Genomic DNA, 20,300 nt, shown 5'->3' on the forward strand with positions numbered 1-20,300 from the left:
AAATTAATACAAATTAAATAGACATATTGCTGGTTTGAAAATAATTTATTTTTATAAATAACACAATATTTTTTATCTAACCGATTAACTTCCACCACTTTTCATAATACCCAGCATCCCTATTCCCCCCTGTGAAGTTATATGATTACAGTTTTATTCTTAATCGGTTAGCAGTGAACGAAAGGAATGACTGAACAATTTTGGGCACCTAATGTAACCTAACACATAAACTTTATAGTTTTCGTTAGTTCCATATGATGTTAAGCTATTTCTCATGGACAAGGGTATTAAAATGAACTTAATTATAATATTGTAAGTTTTAACGATCATTAAAAATAATATATCTGATTTCAAAAAAATATTAAATTTATTAAGTTGGCAGGAAAAAGTGAACGGGTCTTTTAAAACACTCTGATCTGGATCACTCGTTCACTTGACTGACCCGTTCGAATTGAATGGGTCAAGACCGAACGACACATCTCTATTGGCCACTGCCCCTGCGCAGCTAACCTCACAACAAAATGCAAACTCCCTGGATACAATAATCTGTTCAATTTATATTTTACGCTTAGACTGCAACACTTGTGTATGCCTACACACAAAAATATAATATAGTTATAGAGCAGGTAAAGTAGCTACAGTGTAAACAAAACTGAGCGAGCGAGACATGATCCAAACAACTGATAAACAGATAAAAGAAGGTGCTGGTCCCACTCCCCAGCATACCCTCCCTGCGCGGTACTGCTCAGAAATTTGCTTCGGTGCAGGTTTCCTTGCGAGCGGTTTACCTATAACTACAGATCGTCATAATAAACCATAAGCATGATACGAGATTATCGCTAATATATAGCTCACTAACTTTCACTGCATTACACACTATTCTAGATTCATATAGGCTTACTAATAACAACACATTACATATAAAACCATGATGTTATATAGAACAAGACTATATATTGATTTTAAAAGGTCTAAAGTAAACCGTTTATAAACCACTGACACATCCGCATTCCAATTTCGTGTGAATTTGTTTGAATATCTCCTACAATTGCAGTAACATGAACTATTTTAGATCAAAGTAGAGGAACTCTAAGTCTAAGTTCATAGCTTTCCTAGTGAAAGCACTTGTGATGTAATATATGAAAGAGTCCTAAGATATTTAAAAAATGGAATTAGTCATATATCATGTACCCATTTTTCACTGTTCATGATAAGAGGACTGTTAAGCAAAATTGCAAGTAATTCTTATTTCAAATTTTCTATTTTGCCCTGAGAAACAATATAAATAGACCTTTACATATTTTAATGAGGCTGAATTTAAAATAGTTTGGTTTTCTAAATTGTATGGATATACATGTTGTTATTGAAAGTTTAAAACTAAAAATCAATATGAATAATACTACCACATCTCAATACTTACATTATGATAGTTGTCAAGTTCTTGCTTCCCAATCCATGTTTGCAATATCATACTATTTCTTCGTTTGTCTAGTAATTGTATCAATATTTATAAACCTAATCAGTATTGTATGTCTCATCAGTGAGAAATGGATGCATTGACAATTTTGTTGTAAAATTGCATTTAGTGTCTCGTGTATTTCTTTGTGATTCCACTTGCTATAATCACACTCACTGTGCTTGCTTGATTCCTCGAGTTGTAGTCACAGAGCGAATGGTTTGTTCAATAAAGCTAATGCACAGTTCTTCCGTTTTTGTTCCTTCAGCTACTATACATATGCCATTCCACAATGTCTAAGGAAACAACGAAAGATGACTATGCCTGGCCAGGACGAAGTCAGGGGAAACCCTGATGGAGGTCCGTAGCGATTCTGACGTGCAAATCGATCGTCAGAGCTGGGTATAGGGGCGAAAGACTAAAATATCTTAAATGTACACATTCCCTATTTAGTTCATTAAATAAAATCCAAACTAAATTAATTGGTTTACCTTGTTGCCACAAAGTTGAAATAAGAAAGAAGTGTTCAATTTTTGTTATGCTTGCACTCTGGAAATGTAAACAAATTGAAAATATTGGTTAAATTAGTTACACATATGACCATGATACAATGTTTACACATAAGAGTTGATTACATTTAACAGCATCTTTCAATTCATATAGAACTCAAATCCCGGGGAGGTCCAATCATGATAGGAATAATAGCCACAGTGACCAAAAATACACGCCAGCATAGCCAAGAGCTGAGACTTAAAAGAGAAAAAAATTTAAGAAACCAAGATAGAATTTTTTGACGCTTTAAAGACCAGTGGGGGTGTAGCCTGGAGGGATTTTTGAAATAAGAATAGGCCTACAAGCATCCCAGGGTCCATAAGAATGGCCATGTAAAATTGCAGTACACTTGGTTGACTAGTTTATGCCTGAAAGCAAAGCAAACAAACAGAGGCACTTGTGCATTTATAATATTATTAGGATTAGAATTAACTCTCTTGTGAAATAAATACATTTTGCAGCTAAAACAAAATACTAAAACAGTCAATTTTGGATTCCAGATGGCTTGGTGAAAACAATTGTTCTGATCATAACACAAGTTTTATGACATAAAATACCACTGATGCCAAGAGAGAAACAAATTTTTCTATTGAAACCAAAGAATTTTTGGATTAAAGTGGTATATGAATAGTGATGATTTATGAACTATAAGAATTAGAGAGGATGCATGTCAGATCCACGAGGTTTAATCAGAAATGTTGTGACAATGAATAAGATTTCATTTCTGAAAAACATAGTTTTATTATGGGCTAAGAGTAAAATAATTGAATTTCCAAAAAATTCAGAACTATTATGGTATTTGTCATCTGCAAGCCAAAATGTTTCAATATTTGTCCATTTTATTTGATTACATGCAATGTTGACATACTTATAATCATTTTCCGAACTCACATTCGTAGTTTGAGGAGTCCTGTATAACAATATCCCAGGTATGAAATTGAAAAGAAAAATAACACTTATTGCTTTTTTAAAATCTTTTAATTGAGAACATGTTAGAAAACATACACATTATTAGATAGGACCGGAACCAAGATCATCTCCTCTCGAAAAACACAACTAAGAACACTCTCAAATCTGGATACTCGATAAAACAATATACAATATTATAATGCCATAATAACATTATTAAAAAAGTCTATTTACAAAACAATTGTGTATCGATAACTTTATAAAAGCTAAAGACAAAATATTGTAGAGCACCAATATAATATATACAAGAGAAATATAAAACTATTTTGTATTCAGCATACAAAAGCTGCACTATAAAAAAGAATCCTTAATAATACACAATTATTGCAAGAACAGGTGACTTGCCGCCGGCTGCCGTATTCTAGCACAGGAGAAGTAGACAACGACAGCTACAACTAGAACTGACACTGACTATCTAAGAGTAAACAATCTCAATTTTAATCTGTTTCTAAAACATGAATTTTTACTACAAATTTCTACACTAGTCTAGAATAATCCAAGTTGAAAACATTATGTTAACATACATTGTGGATTTGGATACACTTAGGGGACATTTACAGTGACTATAACGGCAAAACTTTGTCGACTATGATTCTGCACTTCTGACAAACAGTCATCTTACATACTGATAAAGTAACCTTGTTATAATAAAAAAAAGTAATAACATAACAGGAATACGTAAACACAAACAGAAGTCTGAAACTGTGGCCATGAATAAAATATAAATGCCATTACAACCATCTGAATTCTCCTTCCTCTGGCACTTGTGACTTTCAATTACTGAATATATATATTTACAGTTGTTTAAAAAAAAGTCAAAGTATTGACACAATTCTCATTTTTCTGCCTATAATATGCTGTGAAATCATAAGCTGTTGAAAGGCAGCTGTTCTAGCATTACCACAAATGTTCTACTTGTTTGGTTAGCCATCCAGTGGTTATATACTTAGAATTGTTATTTTTTATAAATATCAATAAAACTGTTACATGACTTTTATGTTTTAATTCTTTTGTGATTGTTTGAATAATTAATTGTAAATACATTATTAGATAATAATAAAGTGTCCTTATAATTTTGTGCATTACCTGATCTTGGGTGGTTATTTTGCCTCCAGTTTACTATCTTATGATATTATTTCTTAAAAATTATTCTTTCCAAAGCTCAGGTTTCTATTGAGAAATTATAATGAACATCATGTTTTCCTTAGTATTTTTATGACAATTACCTGAATAAAAGAAACAAAATGACTATCAGAAAGAGGGTTTGTTAGAAAAAATAACAATATTTAAATATCTAGGCCCTGTTACTATAAGCTTAATTATACCTTGAGATTTGGCCTATTGTTGATGCCACACTTTGAAGTTATTAGCATTGAAATAAACGGAATATTATATACATTGTCTTACTGTTGTTCTATATGTGTTTTATATTTTAAGAGCCCAAAATTAACCCTTTTAGCGCCAACAGCCTATATATAGGCTCAAAATATTTTCATGCAGTACACAACCATTTATTAACTAATATCTATAAAATTAGTACTGATTTATGAATTTTATGTAACATGTACTGTAGCAAGTCGCATTGCATAGACATTCACATAGTATTCAAACAAAATAACAATACACATAAAAATGTTTTATCTAACAACACATGCGTTTTTTATGGTAAAAGTCAGTTTTGTACTTTGTTTACTAATAAATATACAAATGTATAGATTGTTAGTATTTTTTACCAAATGTTCACAGATTTTTCTCAATTAAATATATTACACTATAATACAGAGGATTGTTAGTAAATATTTTTTCAGGCATTAAGCTCTTAATAAAAAAAAAAAAAAAAAAATGGAAAAGTATCCAACTTTTAAAGGTATACAATTTTAACAGATCAACATTTTATAAATTCCATTACATGTCATTATTCTGCTATTAATAACAAAATAATGAGATAAAAATCATTAGTTTATCATAAAATTTAGTGAAATGAGAACGATTTATATCTATGTGTCATAATTCGTAAAATTGCTCTGGCGCTACTGTGACATACCCAGCAGCTATGCCGCGGTGCCCGATGGGTCAACCCGCACCAATAACTCTCGTTATGTGACGTGACCTACTCAATATGCTTGGCGCTAAAAGGGTTAAGTTTGTTAAAAGTTTTAGTTTACTTTTTGCACTATTTTTAAAAGTGTACCTGAAACTAACTTTTGTTGCTAAACAAAGTGGAATGAAAAATATGTTTTAATTTGTGTAAAACAGTAGTATGCATTTAATTTATTACTAATTCAAAAAGTATATGAAGTTTACTACATTTTTCGTATCTTGGATTTTTTTATTTAATATTTTCATACTCTTGAAGTAACCAAAAACTATAATGTATTTTTTATTTTAAAATTTATTATTTTTTTAGATTTATATTTTTTAGTATGAAACAAACAGCATTAGAATCTGTCTTTAGCTACAAAATCCACATAAAAGTATTAAAAAAACACAATTTACTTATATTTTAATTAATGTTTGGAAAATAACTTGGCATTTTAGAAAAAAAGTATATCCAGGGTTGTTATTTTAAATTGTGAAAACTTCAGTAATGAGACATGATTTCTTGTACATTGATCAATGGGTGCAAAATTTTTACAGCCTTAAGTGACAGAGCTAAGGTATAAATACAATTTTTACCAGAAGTAAATGACATTATCAATTCATTAAGCGTTTAAAACATTACAATATATAATTAGTCATTGCTATTACAATGGTAGTAAAACCCAATGGTCTGAATATGATTCTAATATTTTCTGATTCCTATGAATTGTGCTTATACAAAAGGAAATACCAAAATGTTCCATAAAACAACTGGAAAATGTACTATTTTTTGTAAACTGTTAATAAATAAAGTTTTAACAATGGTTGTCCAGAAAGTAACGAATTTATCTCTCCTCCATAAGTGCATGAATGTCAGTTCTGCCTCCTGCCTCGATGTGAGCTCCGTTAGTGTGTGATCGAATGCATTTTTGTTCTGTGACCTTTCAAATGACTGCACTTCTCTAAATGTAAAATTTGTCCAGTTGCTTTTTGAGTAGACACAATACTCGGATTATTTAAATTTTTTGGCAAATCAACATAATAATGGAGGCAATGAAAATCTTCAGTGAGAAAATAGTGCACAATGTTTAATTAAAGAAGAACCAATGTGAACAACAAAGCACAGAGGCTATAATGTGTTACATAGTAGTTAAGACAAGTTGAAGAAAAACTTTTTTAATTCTTGAACATACTTCTTACAGCCCTGACCTGTTTCTGAGTAATTTTCACATCTTGTTGAAAAAAGGATTTTTGGTGATAGTATAACACAAGAAGCTGGTTTCACAGTACAATTATAATTGGTATCTGCATTGAGAACTTTATAAATGTACTGGAATTTCTAAATTTTTTATAAAGTTTAAGTTGTAGCTTTTTTGTACAGATATAACAGAACATTATTTTTTATTATCCTTGTTTTGTTTATTTGTGTGTGTGTGTGTGTGTGTGTGTGTGTGTGTGTGTGTGTGTGTGTGTGTTTAAAATTGAATTTATTTTGAGAGAAACAGTACTAAAATTATAAGAAAATGTTATATCTATTCCGTGGTTAAATCTCATAGGCATATAAGAATGTTATCTGGATATGATCTCAAATTGATATTAATTGAACAATCCATCAAATTGTCAGCCTTATGTTCTACCTTTCTTTTACTTAGGATTTCTCTGTGTAAGTTAAAACTTTTGATATTTCTGAATTTCTTTAATTATATGAATATCATATAATAAATATAAAGAAATTGCTTTGTAATAAACTGTAAAAATAGATACAATTAAATGGTTTAGATATTAAAGGGGTAAAAGGAGATAGGATCCTTGAGTGATGGGTAAAGAGCAGCAGAAGTGGAGTATTGTAAGATAAAAAAGATCTGGCAGAATGCTGGAACTTAAAAACAAATGATGATAAAGAGTTATACATCACACTTGAAAAGAGCTATAGGTGAGAAATGTTAAAAAAAAAAAAAAAAAAAAAAAAAAAAAAAAAAAAAAAAAAAAAAAAACTAATAGAACTGATGGCAATCAATCATTTTGATTGGTTGGGTACCTGATAATTTTTTGATATCTTGTTAGAAGCCAAGGAACAAATATTATAACCACACGACTACTTTAAAACTTGTCATATGAAACTTCACAATATTTTCCAAATTTCTGGTTGTTGAAGGAATGTTGGAAAGCAAATTTCTCTTCAATGGAATGTGGTCATATTTAAATAGCCAAATCCAATCTTTTGTTTCAATATCACACATAAACTCATCATCAAAGACTTTCTATTTCATACAAATTCTTCGAACAACACTTTCTGATGTGGTAAAATGCAACAAAACAAGATAAAATATGAAACTGCAGCTCAATGAGATGACAGTGCATTAATACTGTAAGCTGAGGAATTCAGTTCTATTACAGAAAATAACTTGCTCTAAACAAAATAAGACATGAAACTGCAGCTCACTGAGATGACAGTGCATTAACACTGTGTCCTGAGGAATTCAGTTCTATTACAGAAAATAACTTGCTCTAAACAAAATAAGACATGAAACTGCAGCTCACTAATATGACAGTGCATTAACACTGTGTCCTGAGGAATTCAGTTCTATTACAGAAAATAACTTGCTCTAAACAAAATAAGACGTACTAGCTCACTAATATGACAGTGCATTAACACTGTGTGTGAGGAATTACAGAAAATAACTTGCTCTAAACAAAATAAGACATGAAACTGCAGCTCACTAATATGACAGTGCATTAACACTGTGTCCTGAGGAATTCAGTTCTATTACAGAAAATAACTTGCTCTAAACAAAATAAGACATGAAACTGTAGCTCACTGAGATGACAGTGCATTGATACTGTGTGCTGGAGAATTCAGGTCTCTTACAGAAAATACCTTGCTCCAAACAAAAGATTTAGGTGAAGGTTGGATACTTTCCGTACAGTTCTTGTATATTTACAAATTTTTTAAGAGTAAGATGTTTCATTTTCTGTGCTGTATTCTTGATGGAAGTCACAAGATTTTAATACATAAGACATTTTTCATACTTCCACAATATAATTTAATATTAATATTAAATCATATTGTGGAAGTATTAATATTAATATTAAATTATATTGTGGAAGTATTACAAAAATAAGGAGATGGATTAGTTAATTTTGAATCGCTCAAATTAAAAGAATCAATATAAACTTTCTCTCATATGAAAATTGGTTTGGATTCCTTGAACATGGCAGTAAAATTATTGAAACTCAATACTTTCTTGTGAACACATTGTTAACAGATAATATCTGCTGGTGTAATAACACACCTCATAATAAATATTTAAATAACTCTCAATAACATAACAACTAATCCCATCCTGTACATATGACCTACAACTGAGAAAGGGAAAATTTATATTTGCACAATTATTTACCTAGTTTTATTTATTTAAAATGATTACAGTGTGAAATAAATTACTTAATTCATAAAACAAAATTGCTTTTTAAAAAGAACCTTATAGTACATGATACACAAGGTTGTAAAATGACCGTAAGACAGTATCTTACACAAACCTTAATATCTAAATGCTAAAAATGACTTAAATATAGTTACAGTCTTACGTCATATATTATTGTGCTTATTAACATATGACATTCAGAGCCTGGCGGACATACAACACTGTATAAATTAAGTAATAAACAAAACTAATATATATATATTACTTTGTATATGGACAATTATTACATAATATAATAACACACAATCAATACAAATACCTTCACAATAACAAAGCTAAAACAATTGTCAATTCACAGTCAGATGACAGATGTTATGAACAATCACAGTATATAATGCACAAAACAAAGGGTGAAGAAAATGTCTTGTTCTTTGGGAAAGAAATGAAGTATTTTAAATATGTCTGTTCATTTTGAAAACAGATTGTGGTTGATAAAAGTGGTTCACAATTCATAAGTAACTTTTTCTGTTCGATTCTGACATTACAAAATCAAGTATTACTTGTAATAGTTAAGATTTAATTGGGTTTGTCTAAATTTTAAGGCTTTACTCAAGAAATTCTTAAAGAAGTCAAGAGTAAATAATTTTTTAACCATACTAAATTGAAATGGAAGATTAAAACAACAGAAAAATTTGTCAAGATATACCACAAACAAGGACATAAATTAATAGAATATATGCAATCATTGGATAAAACAAAATGCAATTTTCTTACAAGATGTAAATTGACATTACATAAATGATCGCACTGAAAAATAAAAAATATATGAGGTATAAACAATAATCACAAACAAGAACTTAATTGATGTGACAAAAAGATATTCTTTGTAATGGCACAAAAAACCATAACTTTGTATACAATTATTATCTTGTATTATTTTATTTTCATACTATGAAAAACACTCTAATTTTATCATTTTTTATTATTACAATTGATAATACCTTGATCTTGATATGTCAGGGGTGAACATACTTTTATTTTGCATAAAATCAAGAAATAAAACATTTCTTGTGTATTATTTTTACAATTAAACCATTTAAGTTTAATGAATTGAAAAGGAAGAACAACCAGTAGAATTCATTGGATGGTTGGTGTGTATAATATTTTTTTTTTTAACAGTGACATAAATAAATGCACTCCAATTATATTAGGCCATTACAGAAAAAAATGGGACAGTGGCGTGTTACAGTGGGTGTGTGGCGGATCACGTCTTCCAATTGTTGAGGGAATGCGGAGTATGTCCATGTGTGCGAGAGGGAGAGGGTGAAGGTATCATGTCTAGCAGATACTGTCGCTGGATATCGGCAGCCTGACGCTGTAGCTCCACAAGGTTGGCGGCGGCGGCGGCGACGGGCCCCTTTCCTCCGGCCGCCTGAGCCATAGCAAGCTGGTAGGGGTAGAGGAGGGGGGAGAAGGGCAGCATGTGGGCAGGAAGGGGCTGGTGAGGCGGCAGACCACGCATAAGCTGTTGGTGCAATGCTGCAGCCGCATGGTGTGAGCTGAATTTGCTGGACAGAGGAGGAGTGGCAGGAGCTGGTGGAGTAGGTGCAGGTCTCGGGGCTGGAGCAGGAGTGCTAGGCTTGGGCTGGGGTGGAGGCGGCAGCGTCGGCTCTGGGGCGGGCTGAGGAGATCCTTGTGCTAACCTCTGTTCTATTTCTTGCTCCTGTTGAAGAGCTTTTACAAAAGCAGTCTTCAAGCGATTTGTATGTTCTGCTTTCAAAGATTTCTTCACATTAGTCGTAACGCATTGTTCACAGATGACCTTAGGTTCTTTACCTGTGAATAAAGACACATTTTATCAGTGAAAAAAATTACAGGAAGTAAAAGGACAAGGATGCACACATCCACTTCAACCCCCAAGATCCAAGCAAGCATGATAACTTACACAAAATTCTTTATAACAATTAATATATTAAACAAAAAATGAGACATACGTCAGATACATATTATTTTAGTGTTCATGGTAAAGAGGATCAGAGGTTAAGAAACTGACTCATATCATTTCTGGTTGGAATAGGAGCACGAGCTTTTCGGGTTTGAATAATTTGTATTTTCAACACCACAGCTGAGTTTGCTTTTTTGTATAAAATATATACATATTGTATACCTCGGAAAACTACTCTGTAAAATAACCGTTTATTTCCAGCCATTGCAATCTACTTCCGGTGAAAGATACTTTCAATGCTATAGTTGAATTTACCTCATCGTTCCGATGAATAAAATATGAAGTGAATAGACTTAATATACAAGGGTACAAAATTATCAGTTTTTACTGTAGAGAGAACACTGCTAAAGGAAGAGTCATGATGCTCTGCCAGGAGGGTTTGAATTGGAAGCGGGTGGAAGTACCTAAATCTTTGTCAGACAGATTACTCGAAGGAAAACAGTTTGAGTTTAGTGCTTGTAGCTATAGAGTTGGTTCCTTTAAAATGTTGGCTATAGGGGTATATAGATCGCCTAGGTTAGACTGTGTAGTATTTTTAGATAGGTTAAGCATAGTAGTTGACTATTTTTTTAAACAATTTGATCATATAGTTATAGGGGGAAACGTTAACATAAATGTTTTAAAAAATGACCATGAACTAAAATTATTCAAAAATATATTAAAAAGTCACAACATGAGGTATCTATCAATTTTCCGACAAGAGTAACAGAAAATTCTGCATCAGCAATTGATAATTTCATAGTAAAAAACTGTCATGATTCCTTACTAACTTTAGAGGGGGTAATAACCTGTCTTTCAGATCATGACGGACAATTGCTGCATATTCACAATCCAAGGATAAAAGTCGAAAAAAAAATTACCTATAAAGCGCGAAATACGCAAGTTTTCAGCCCAAAACATGAGTGAATTTAATAGGCTCCTAAAAATGAAGCTTGGGAGAACATTTACATGGCCTCTGTTGAAAAAAAATATGACGAGTTTCATAATACTTTACAATATTATTTTGATATTTCTTTTCCTAAAACCTTAATTACTGAAAAAATTTGTAAACAAAATTGGATTTCAGAAGATCTTAAAAATGACAAAAAAGAACTAATACAACTGGCTAAAAAAACTAGCGGAAAGACAAATGCTCTTTTAAATAAAGACTTGAAAGAAAGAAAATGTGAGTATAAAATAAAATTAACACAAGCTAAAACCGATTATTTTGAAAATAAAATAGAAAAATCTACAAATATACAAAAAACAGTGTGGGCACTTATTAACTCTGAAGTCAGAATGAAATTAAAAACATCTCCTTGCAAGAGGGAAATAAAAGTTGGTATAGTCCTAAAACTGTATCTAATGTATTTAATAAATACTTTGTACATGTAGTTCAGGAGATCGGTGAATTTAATTGTCAAAATACGGAAGTTAGCGAAAAGGAACAAGCACAATGTATTAGAAAAGGTTTTAACTTCAAATTTGTTGATGCATAGGAGGTGGAAAAAACCATAAACTCAATAAAGAACAAAAACTCTGCCGGATATGATGAAATCCCTATAAAAGTGATCAAAAATACCAAACAGTATTTAATCCAAATTTTAAGCCACTTAATAAATTCATCATTTGTTTCAGGGATTTTCCCAAATCAGCTTAAAAGATCAAAAATCATACCAATCCATAAGAAAAACTGTCCAGAAACTGTGTCAAACTATCGCCCAATTTCCCTTCTTCCGATAATTTCAAAAATTTATGAGAAAATAGTTAACAAACAATTAATAACATACCTAGAGGATTCTAAATTACTAACTAATGTTCAGCACGGTTTTAGACCACAAAAATCAGTAATAACCGCTGCTGTATCTTTTGTTGAGTCTACAATCGAATCAGTAGACAAAGGTGAATATACAGCAGGAATATTTATGGACCTATCTAAGGCATTCGATAGTGTAAGCCTGCTGCGTATCGGTATTCAATGTTGTTGAGGCCCCACGTTGTTGTGCGCCATTTTGCTGCGGATCGCGTTGGTCGCCATCTTGCTCAAGATCTGCCCAAAGCTAGCTGTGTCCTTTTGCTACGGTCCCCTCGTTTGTTTGAAACTCTGCCACGTTCCAGACCCACGTTGGTTGTCCCAATTTTCTCCCAATCGGTATTCAAAATGTGCTCCCTCTCATTGGTTGTGTAAATTACTTCGTGTTGGCTAACTCATATTATTCCAAGTTGATACCAAATAACTATCAAAATTCAATGTCTGTGGTGTTGTTGATATCACCAACAACAAGTCTATATCTATGTCAGGTTTTTAAATAGATTGAATAATGGTTTTAAAAAAAAAACTCAATATCACTCCATTAAAGTTCCTATCACACTTCTTTATAGATGGGATACTCAAATAAAAGTCAAAGCAAATGACCCTGACGTCAATTTATTTTATATTACACTGTCCATACATATATAATTCCATTCACCCTGCTTTGATAACTTGAGAATCTAACATAACATCCCATCCCTTATTAAAACTTCAATACACCATAATACAGCTTCCTATTAATTTTATCATTACTGTCCCAGGAGGATCCACATGAGCACAACCTCCTTGCTTCAAGTCTAGAAAGAGAAGAAGGATTCTCCGTATAAAACTACGCATACCGACTCAAAACAATACTCATCCCCTCTCCCGTTCAAATCAGCGTCTTCACGATTAAATATAATTTGATTCTTTTCTTATAATTGTCGAAATTTATCACGTTCACTATAATTAATCAATTTAAGTCTTTCTATTTTCTTTTATTATTTTTCCAAAGCTTTTTATTTAAATTTTTAGCAACATGTGCTTTATGACGTCATCAATATGCAAGTCATTTTATCCCACAATTGGCTTTTCTGCGTAATTTTATTTAGTACTTTTGTAAAACACGAATTTTGGTTATGTTTAATTCATTTTAATTAATTAAATTTGTTCCCGTATAAAGTTTTAATATATTTATCCGTTATTAATTAAATAAATCTCAATTCCGACAACATGTGATTCACTGACGTCACAGTCTGCCAATTCCCCGCGAATATTCAAATGTCGTAATTTGACCTGTTACAAGCCATTCTCACCTGATAACTAAATTACAATCATTAGGAATACAAAAAAATGCAATTAAGTGGTTTCAATCGTACATTTACAATAGATGCCAATTTGTAGAAATTACCCATAGAACGCATGAAAATAGAGTCTTAAAGGTTTCTTCAGAAACTGAAATGATTAGATATGGTGTCCCTCAGGGATCGATTTTGGGCCCTCTTCTGTTCCTATGCTATATAAATGATGTAGGGAGCGCACTCACACGTGCACCCCAAAATAATCTGTGTCTTTATGCAGATGACTCAAATCTTAAAGTAGCAGCCAATACTGTTGAACAGGTTGAGATAATAAGTTTCATTGAATTACAAAATATTGGAACTTTCTTTAAGCAGCACAACTTAATGTTAAATGCTCAAAAAACTAACTTTGTAAGATTTAAAACACACAACAACAAACAGATATCCGAACCATTAATTACGTACAACTCAGAAGAAATTGGGAGTAAAAAAAGCACAAAATTTCTCGGCCTAACCATAGATCAACATTTAAGCTGGGACAAACATGTGGATAAAATATGATCAAAATTAAGCTCGGGATATTTTCTCTTTATAGGATGTTGTTTTTTTGTAACCAAAAAACACTAAGAAATATATATTTTGCAAATTTCCACTCTCATTTATCTTTTGGAATATGTCTCTTTGGTGCAACGACAAAAACAAATATAGATACAATTCTTAAACTACAAAAAAGGGCAATTAGAATTATATTGAGACTAGATTACAATGAAACAGTAAAGGAGAAATTTAAAGAATTACAAATTCTAACAATATATGGCCAATATATTTTTGACACGATTCTAATTGCAAAAAATAATCAAATAAGTAATGAATTAAATCTTGAACCTCATCCATACAACACCAGAAATAAAAAATACATTGTAACAACTCATCACAATTTAACGTATTATGAGAAAAAACCATCATACATGGGGCTGAAATTTTTTAAACATCTACCCACTAGTATAAAAAATTTAACTAATCTGAGAATAATCAAAAACACAGTTAAATGTTTTTTGATAAACAAGGCATTGTATTCTTTGGAGAAGTACTTTTCCACCTCCTCGTAGATTTAGATGTACTTGTATTAGTAGTTTTAAGATGTACAGACTGCGTGTCTTTGGACACTATTCAATTGTATACTTAGTGTATATATCTGATGAATAAAGATTTTTTTGATTTGATTTTATATGCTTTGAAAGTACCTTTGAAATGTATTTTGAATACATTAAGTTTGTTGATGGTGACCTCTCTTAATGTAATTCCCTTAATGTAATTAAGTATTTACGCATGTTTAATAAACAAATATTACATTTCACACAAAAGTTTTGTGTAATTGAATTTCAATGAGTTTTTATAGAACAAAGTTGCCTATTTAGAGAGCTTAGTTAATTTTCCATAACCCTAATATCGACGATCTATACATCATTTAACTTGTGACAGTATAAATATAATTAATGTGTTACTTTGATTGCAAATAATAATAACTATATCTCTTAAGCCCAATATGTGATGGAGAACTATAGTGTATCAGTATGTATCAACAATCGCGTGTGACTCATGAGTTAAAACTCTCACATAATCTAAAATATTGACCAAACTACGACAGCTAAATATTAATAATAAACTATGATTTAAACAGTTGAACTCTCTGACAATTTTCAATTATAATTACAATTAATTACAAATTCAATTACAATTTTCACTTTTTATAAATTCACTTGTCCAAAATACAAAAATAATTGCAGCCAACTAATATTTTCATGTTAAGTTTATATAAAATATTATAAAAAATAAAATAACTATTACCTTTTGGATGGTACCGTTAGTTTCTGACTTATCAGCTTTATTCATGCATAGTTCAAAACATTATCTTTGTTCTAAGTAGGCTAGATCAAGATTTATTTGAAACAGGAGCATTTACATTTTGCACCATGCAAACTGCCTTAGGGATACAATCTCTCAGACAAGCAAACATCACGGAACCACAACAATATTTTATTTACATACTTATGAAAATTAAAACAAAAATAAAGTACTAAATTAAAAATTCCTTATTTATAGATTTACACTATATATAAAATGTAAAAAAGCAGGTTCTCCAAGATCACTTGACCTATCTCTAACAGATTCAAAACACAAACATTCAGAATTTCACCTTTTTTTAAATGCACAACTTGGTTGTTCTATATTGTTTTAAAGATTAAAAATCGGTACTAGGTTCTATGATATTTCAGAATTTAAGTAATTCATAAAAAGTTAAATGTTTCGAAAGGATGCCTTCCTGGGTATAATGGGAGCCTTCTGTAGTTCCCAAGATGCTGCTGTCTTAATCTTTCTCCTTTGGACATTGTATTTCAGGCTGTGGGCATATGTGCTTACTGTCTTCAGTTCTGAGCTTTGGTCTGATTTAGGCTGCAGCAGTGGGCATTGTAAAATTAGCATGCTGATTTAGCATTGGGAGATGTCGTCTTGACAAACTGCCCCTAAGAAGAAGGAAGAGATGTGGCTGGGTATAAAGGTACTATCCTTGTTGATAAAATACATGAAATTTTAGGAGGGAATAGAAATGTACTATCCCAGAAATCTCTGAGCGTTGCCCTAAAATTTCATAATTTGATTTGTATGAAATCATGACCCAGACATTATGGAATCGTAACTTGATAGTTTAAAGATGATGTCAACGAATGGTGGATTTTAATTTTTAGGGATTTTAAAACTTATTTTTAGGTATAACAGGAAATTGTTACTTTGAAAGTAGTTTGAAATATGCTACTTAAAATTTAAAAAAATAATCTATATTGAGTGTGTTTCAGTACTTAAATTTAACTTTATTAAATATATATATATATATATTTGAAGATATTTTCTCATCTTCTGGATAGATATAAAGAAGCTGGTACACACTGTGAAGCAATGGGAAAGCTCTGGAGAAAAAAGACTGCAACCCCAACAGTAGATGAAGTAAACTATCAGATACCAACCTTTGGTGATATTCTTCTCCCATTTCCAGACAGGAGTGAAGCTGGTGCAGCATTGAGAACAACGGAAGGGCTCTGGGGGAGGAGGACTCTTGTTGTCCTTAGTGATGTAGTCCACCACATACTCCAAACCAAGCAGATAGATGAACTCCGTGTTGGAAGGGTTGGGGATGAAATGCATCTCTGGTGGTGGGGGTTTGGGTGGTGGAATCTGTAACAACAGAATTTTGCTGAATATATAATATATACATATATATACACATTCACCTGGCAAGTGAGAGATCCGGGTTCGAGACCGGCGGAGCAAGTACTTTTTGCGATTCAATATTTATTTAAATTACACACACACACACACACACACACACGCACGCACGCACGCACATTTAAATGATCTTCAAAATAAGAAATAAGAAGATGGTAATAAAAAGATCTATAGTTTGGTTTAAATTGTCTTCAGGAAATTGTGTGACAAGCTGATGGATTTCTTAAATTGTTCTTAGATTACTTATACAAGGCGTTTCGAAAAGGACTTTACAACTTTGAAAATTCATATAAAATTTATTAAACAAAGTACAGAGCTGGTTTTGGTGTTGTTTTAAAGGAAAACTGTTCAAGTTTTGACTTGCGTAGTCCGCTAGTGCCTAACCGCGCCGCACAAGCGCTAGTGACAGTTACGTTAAACACGGCTGCCTTCACTGGACCGGAGCATGCTAGTTGTGTGTTTTGGTTTGAAGAATCAAAGTCTGCGACAACAGTTCAGCGTAACTTTCGTACCAAGTACGCTAAAGATCCTCCTAGTAGGGCTACAATTTATGAGTGGCATAGTTGTTTTGTAGAAACAGGGTGCTCAGTGAAACATAAAAAATTCTCAGGTCGTCCAAGCATATCTGACGAAGTTGTTGAGCAAGTGAGACAATGTTTTGTAAATAGCCCAATGAAATCGACCCGGCGTGCATCTCGTGAGCTGCAAGTACCACATACGACGGTTTGGCATGTGTTAAGAAAACGTTTGCACTTGAAACCATACCGATATTCGCTTTTACAAGCAATTTAAGACACTGATAAGATTGCCCGTAGGAACTTCTGTGTGGATATGTTAAATCGAGTGGATGATGATGATGAACATTTCTTGGACAACATAATCTTTTCTGACGAGTCCACTTTTCAATTAAGTGGCAAGGTAAACACACATAACTGTAGGATTTGGGGCAGTGAAAATCCACAAGAAACATTACAGCATGTTCATGATAGCTCTAAAGTGAACGTTTTTTGTGTGTTGAGCAAGAGGAAAGTGTACGGCCCCTTTTTTTCCGAGAGAACCATCAATGGGATAGTGTACCTTGATATGTTGCAACAATTTTTAATACCACAGATCGATGAGGATGACCGAGAACGAAATGTTTTCTTTATGCAAGATGGCGCACCACCACACTATCTGACTGACGTCCGGGATTTTCTAAATGACCGTTTCCCAGGTCATTGGATTGGCCGTGATGCGCCAATTGCATGCCCCCCCCCCCGTTCCCCAGACCTGACACCACTAGATCTTTTTCTTCTGGGGTTTCATAAAAGATATGGTGTACGTACCCTCCTTTGCCGGCCACTCTACCTGAACTTAGAGCAAGAATTTACGCTGCTGCTGAGCAAGTTACACCTGAAATGCTAGTGCGAGTCTGGGAAGAAATCGACTACCGATGGGATGTCTGCAGAATAACCAACGGAAGCCACATAGAACATCTTTAGTTTAAGGTAAAAAAACTTGAAGTTTTTTCCTATAAAATAACACCAAAACCAGGTCTGTTCCTTGTTTAATAAAATTTATATGAATTTTCAAAGTCCTTTTTGAAACGCCCTGTACTTAAATTTTGGGATATTTTTCTTATTGGTTTGACAAAATATATTTCTTTAGGACTTAATTATGCATTTGCTGCTACTGATGGTTTGTCTTTATATTTTTAACACCTGTGTCCTGTCATCCTTGTTCTTAGAGAATTTATTGTGTAGTCAATGTAATCTTTAGGACATATCTTGCATTGGATTTGATACATTTTTTGGGATTCACAAAATAAGTTCTCAAATATTCTGAAGAATTGTTGTGTTGAACTAAGTAGAACCAAGTGTAAATGTTGGAGCACATGTTTCATAATAAACATCTGGCTTTATTGCAACGGTGTAATCCAACTGTTATGTTTTCTTATTAAGTGCTTATTGTGTTCATGTAATTTTGGGTAAATCTTATATTTGGGAGAGGTTTGAAAATTGTGTTAGTTGAAGCAGAGCTGTCCAATAAATTGTATGCTACTCCAAAAATATTGTTAATTTTATAACAATATTTTGGATGGTATTTTATTACAAACTTTAGATCATCACTGTCAAATTTTAGTTGATTTATTCCAATTTATAGTGATTTAATGTTCAATTTGTTGCTAAGGAGTTTGGAAGGATAACCTCTGTTACAAAAAGTTTATAATAAATGATCAATATGTTTTTCTAAGTGATATTTTTCACTGCATACATTTTTGGCTCTTTTTGCTAAACTCTTTGGAATGGCTTTTTACATATGGGACAGATGACAACTGTCATAATGTAAGTACTGAAATGTGTTAGTGTTCTTGACGTTAATTTTAGTTTTCAACTTTAGATTTTCATTTATGTGTGTGTGTCAGATATCACCCACATTAACTTGCAAAAAGTATTCACAGCTTATAAAACATTACATTATCATTACTATACTATATCATGAAGATATCACCAGTGTAACATTTCCAAAATATGAGTTTGTATACTTGGCTTTCTAGAAAATCATGTTCAAGTTTGCCAATGACGAGATTAGTATATAACTCAGTAAAAAAAGGCAAAATAAGGATGCAACCTCAGAATGAGAGATAATAAGCTAAAAATTTGCATACGTCTTTATTTTGATGGTATAAAACTTACCTCAAAAGTCTCATATAATCACGTGTACGCGACTTAAGATATTTAAGCTCAAACTTCACGAAAATCAGTTTTTTTGCAAATATCTAGTTTTTCCTTACGCTAAATGACTTTGAAGGTGGTTAGAGAAATTGTAGAACGGAAAATTCTCTTCAACTTTTGTCTGAAGTAACTTTATGTACGTTCAACCCTTTTTGAGATACAGCGCAAAGAGTAGGGGACCGCTTACCTGTATACGATAATGCGAGGTCAGCCAGTAGAATACAATAAATAAATGAGTTATATTGTTAATTATTTACTTAATATTATTATTATTACTTAATACTATTGTTATTGTTATTATTATGACTCAATTTTTATTATTATTTATTATTTAATATACCATTTTTATAGACATTAATTATAAATTATATATATTCTTTAAATAATACTTATTTTATTTTTACCAAACATACAATATTAAAAGAAATACTTTTCGTCCATATTACTATATTACTATGAATATTATATCTTGAAATACAAATCTCTTGTTCGATGTTTGCTGTTTTTGCGAAGCTGTAGCAGATGCTCCATTGTTATATATGACCGGTTTTTTTTTTTTACTTTCTACACACCGTAACGAATGAGTTTAGAATTTCTATGTATAAGTAGAGTAGTAGTGGTGAAATAGTTTACTTGATGATGGGAATGGTAGGGTATTTCTCTGTGTTAGTATTTCTATACCGATAAAAGTTTATTTTATCCGTTAGTTGAAAACAACATGTTAGCATTAACAGACGTACGATTTT

At 32.0% G+C, this 20,300-nt stretch overlaps 1 protein-coding gene across 6 annotated transcripts in view; it reads right to left on the reverse strand.

Moving 5' to 3' along the window:
- Positions 1-8,449: 8,449 nt before the first annotated feature.
- The window catches only part of LOC124354644 (transcriptional repressor p66-beta), a 52,670-nt gene continuing 40,819 nt past the window's right edge, over positions 8,450-20,300 (reverse strand). For all 6 annotated transcript variants that reach the window (XM_046805263.1, XM_046805262.1, XM_046805264.1 and 3 more), the window contains 2 exons: positions 16,582-16,789; positions 8,450-10,317 (listed from right to left, as the gene is read on the reverse strand). In XM_046805263.1, the coding sequence (XP_046661219.1) occupies positions 9,746-10,317; positions 16,582-16,789 (780 nt within the window). In that variant the 3' untranslated portion in view covers positions 8,450-9,745. The remainder of the gene's footprint in view (positions 10,318-16,581; positions 16,790-20,300) is intronic.

Source organism: Homalodisca vitripennis, chromosome 2 (genome assembly GCF_021130785.1).
Source record: "Homalodisca vitripennis isolate AUS2020 chromosome 2, UT_GWSS_2.1, whole genome shotgun sequence".
NCBI classification, from domain to species: Eukaryota; Metazoa; Arthropoda; class Insecta; order Hemiptera; family Cicadellidae; genus Homalodisca; species Homalodisca vitripennis.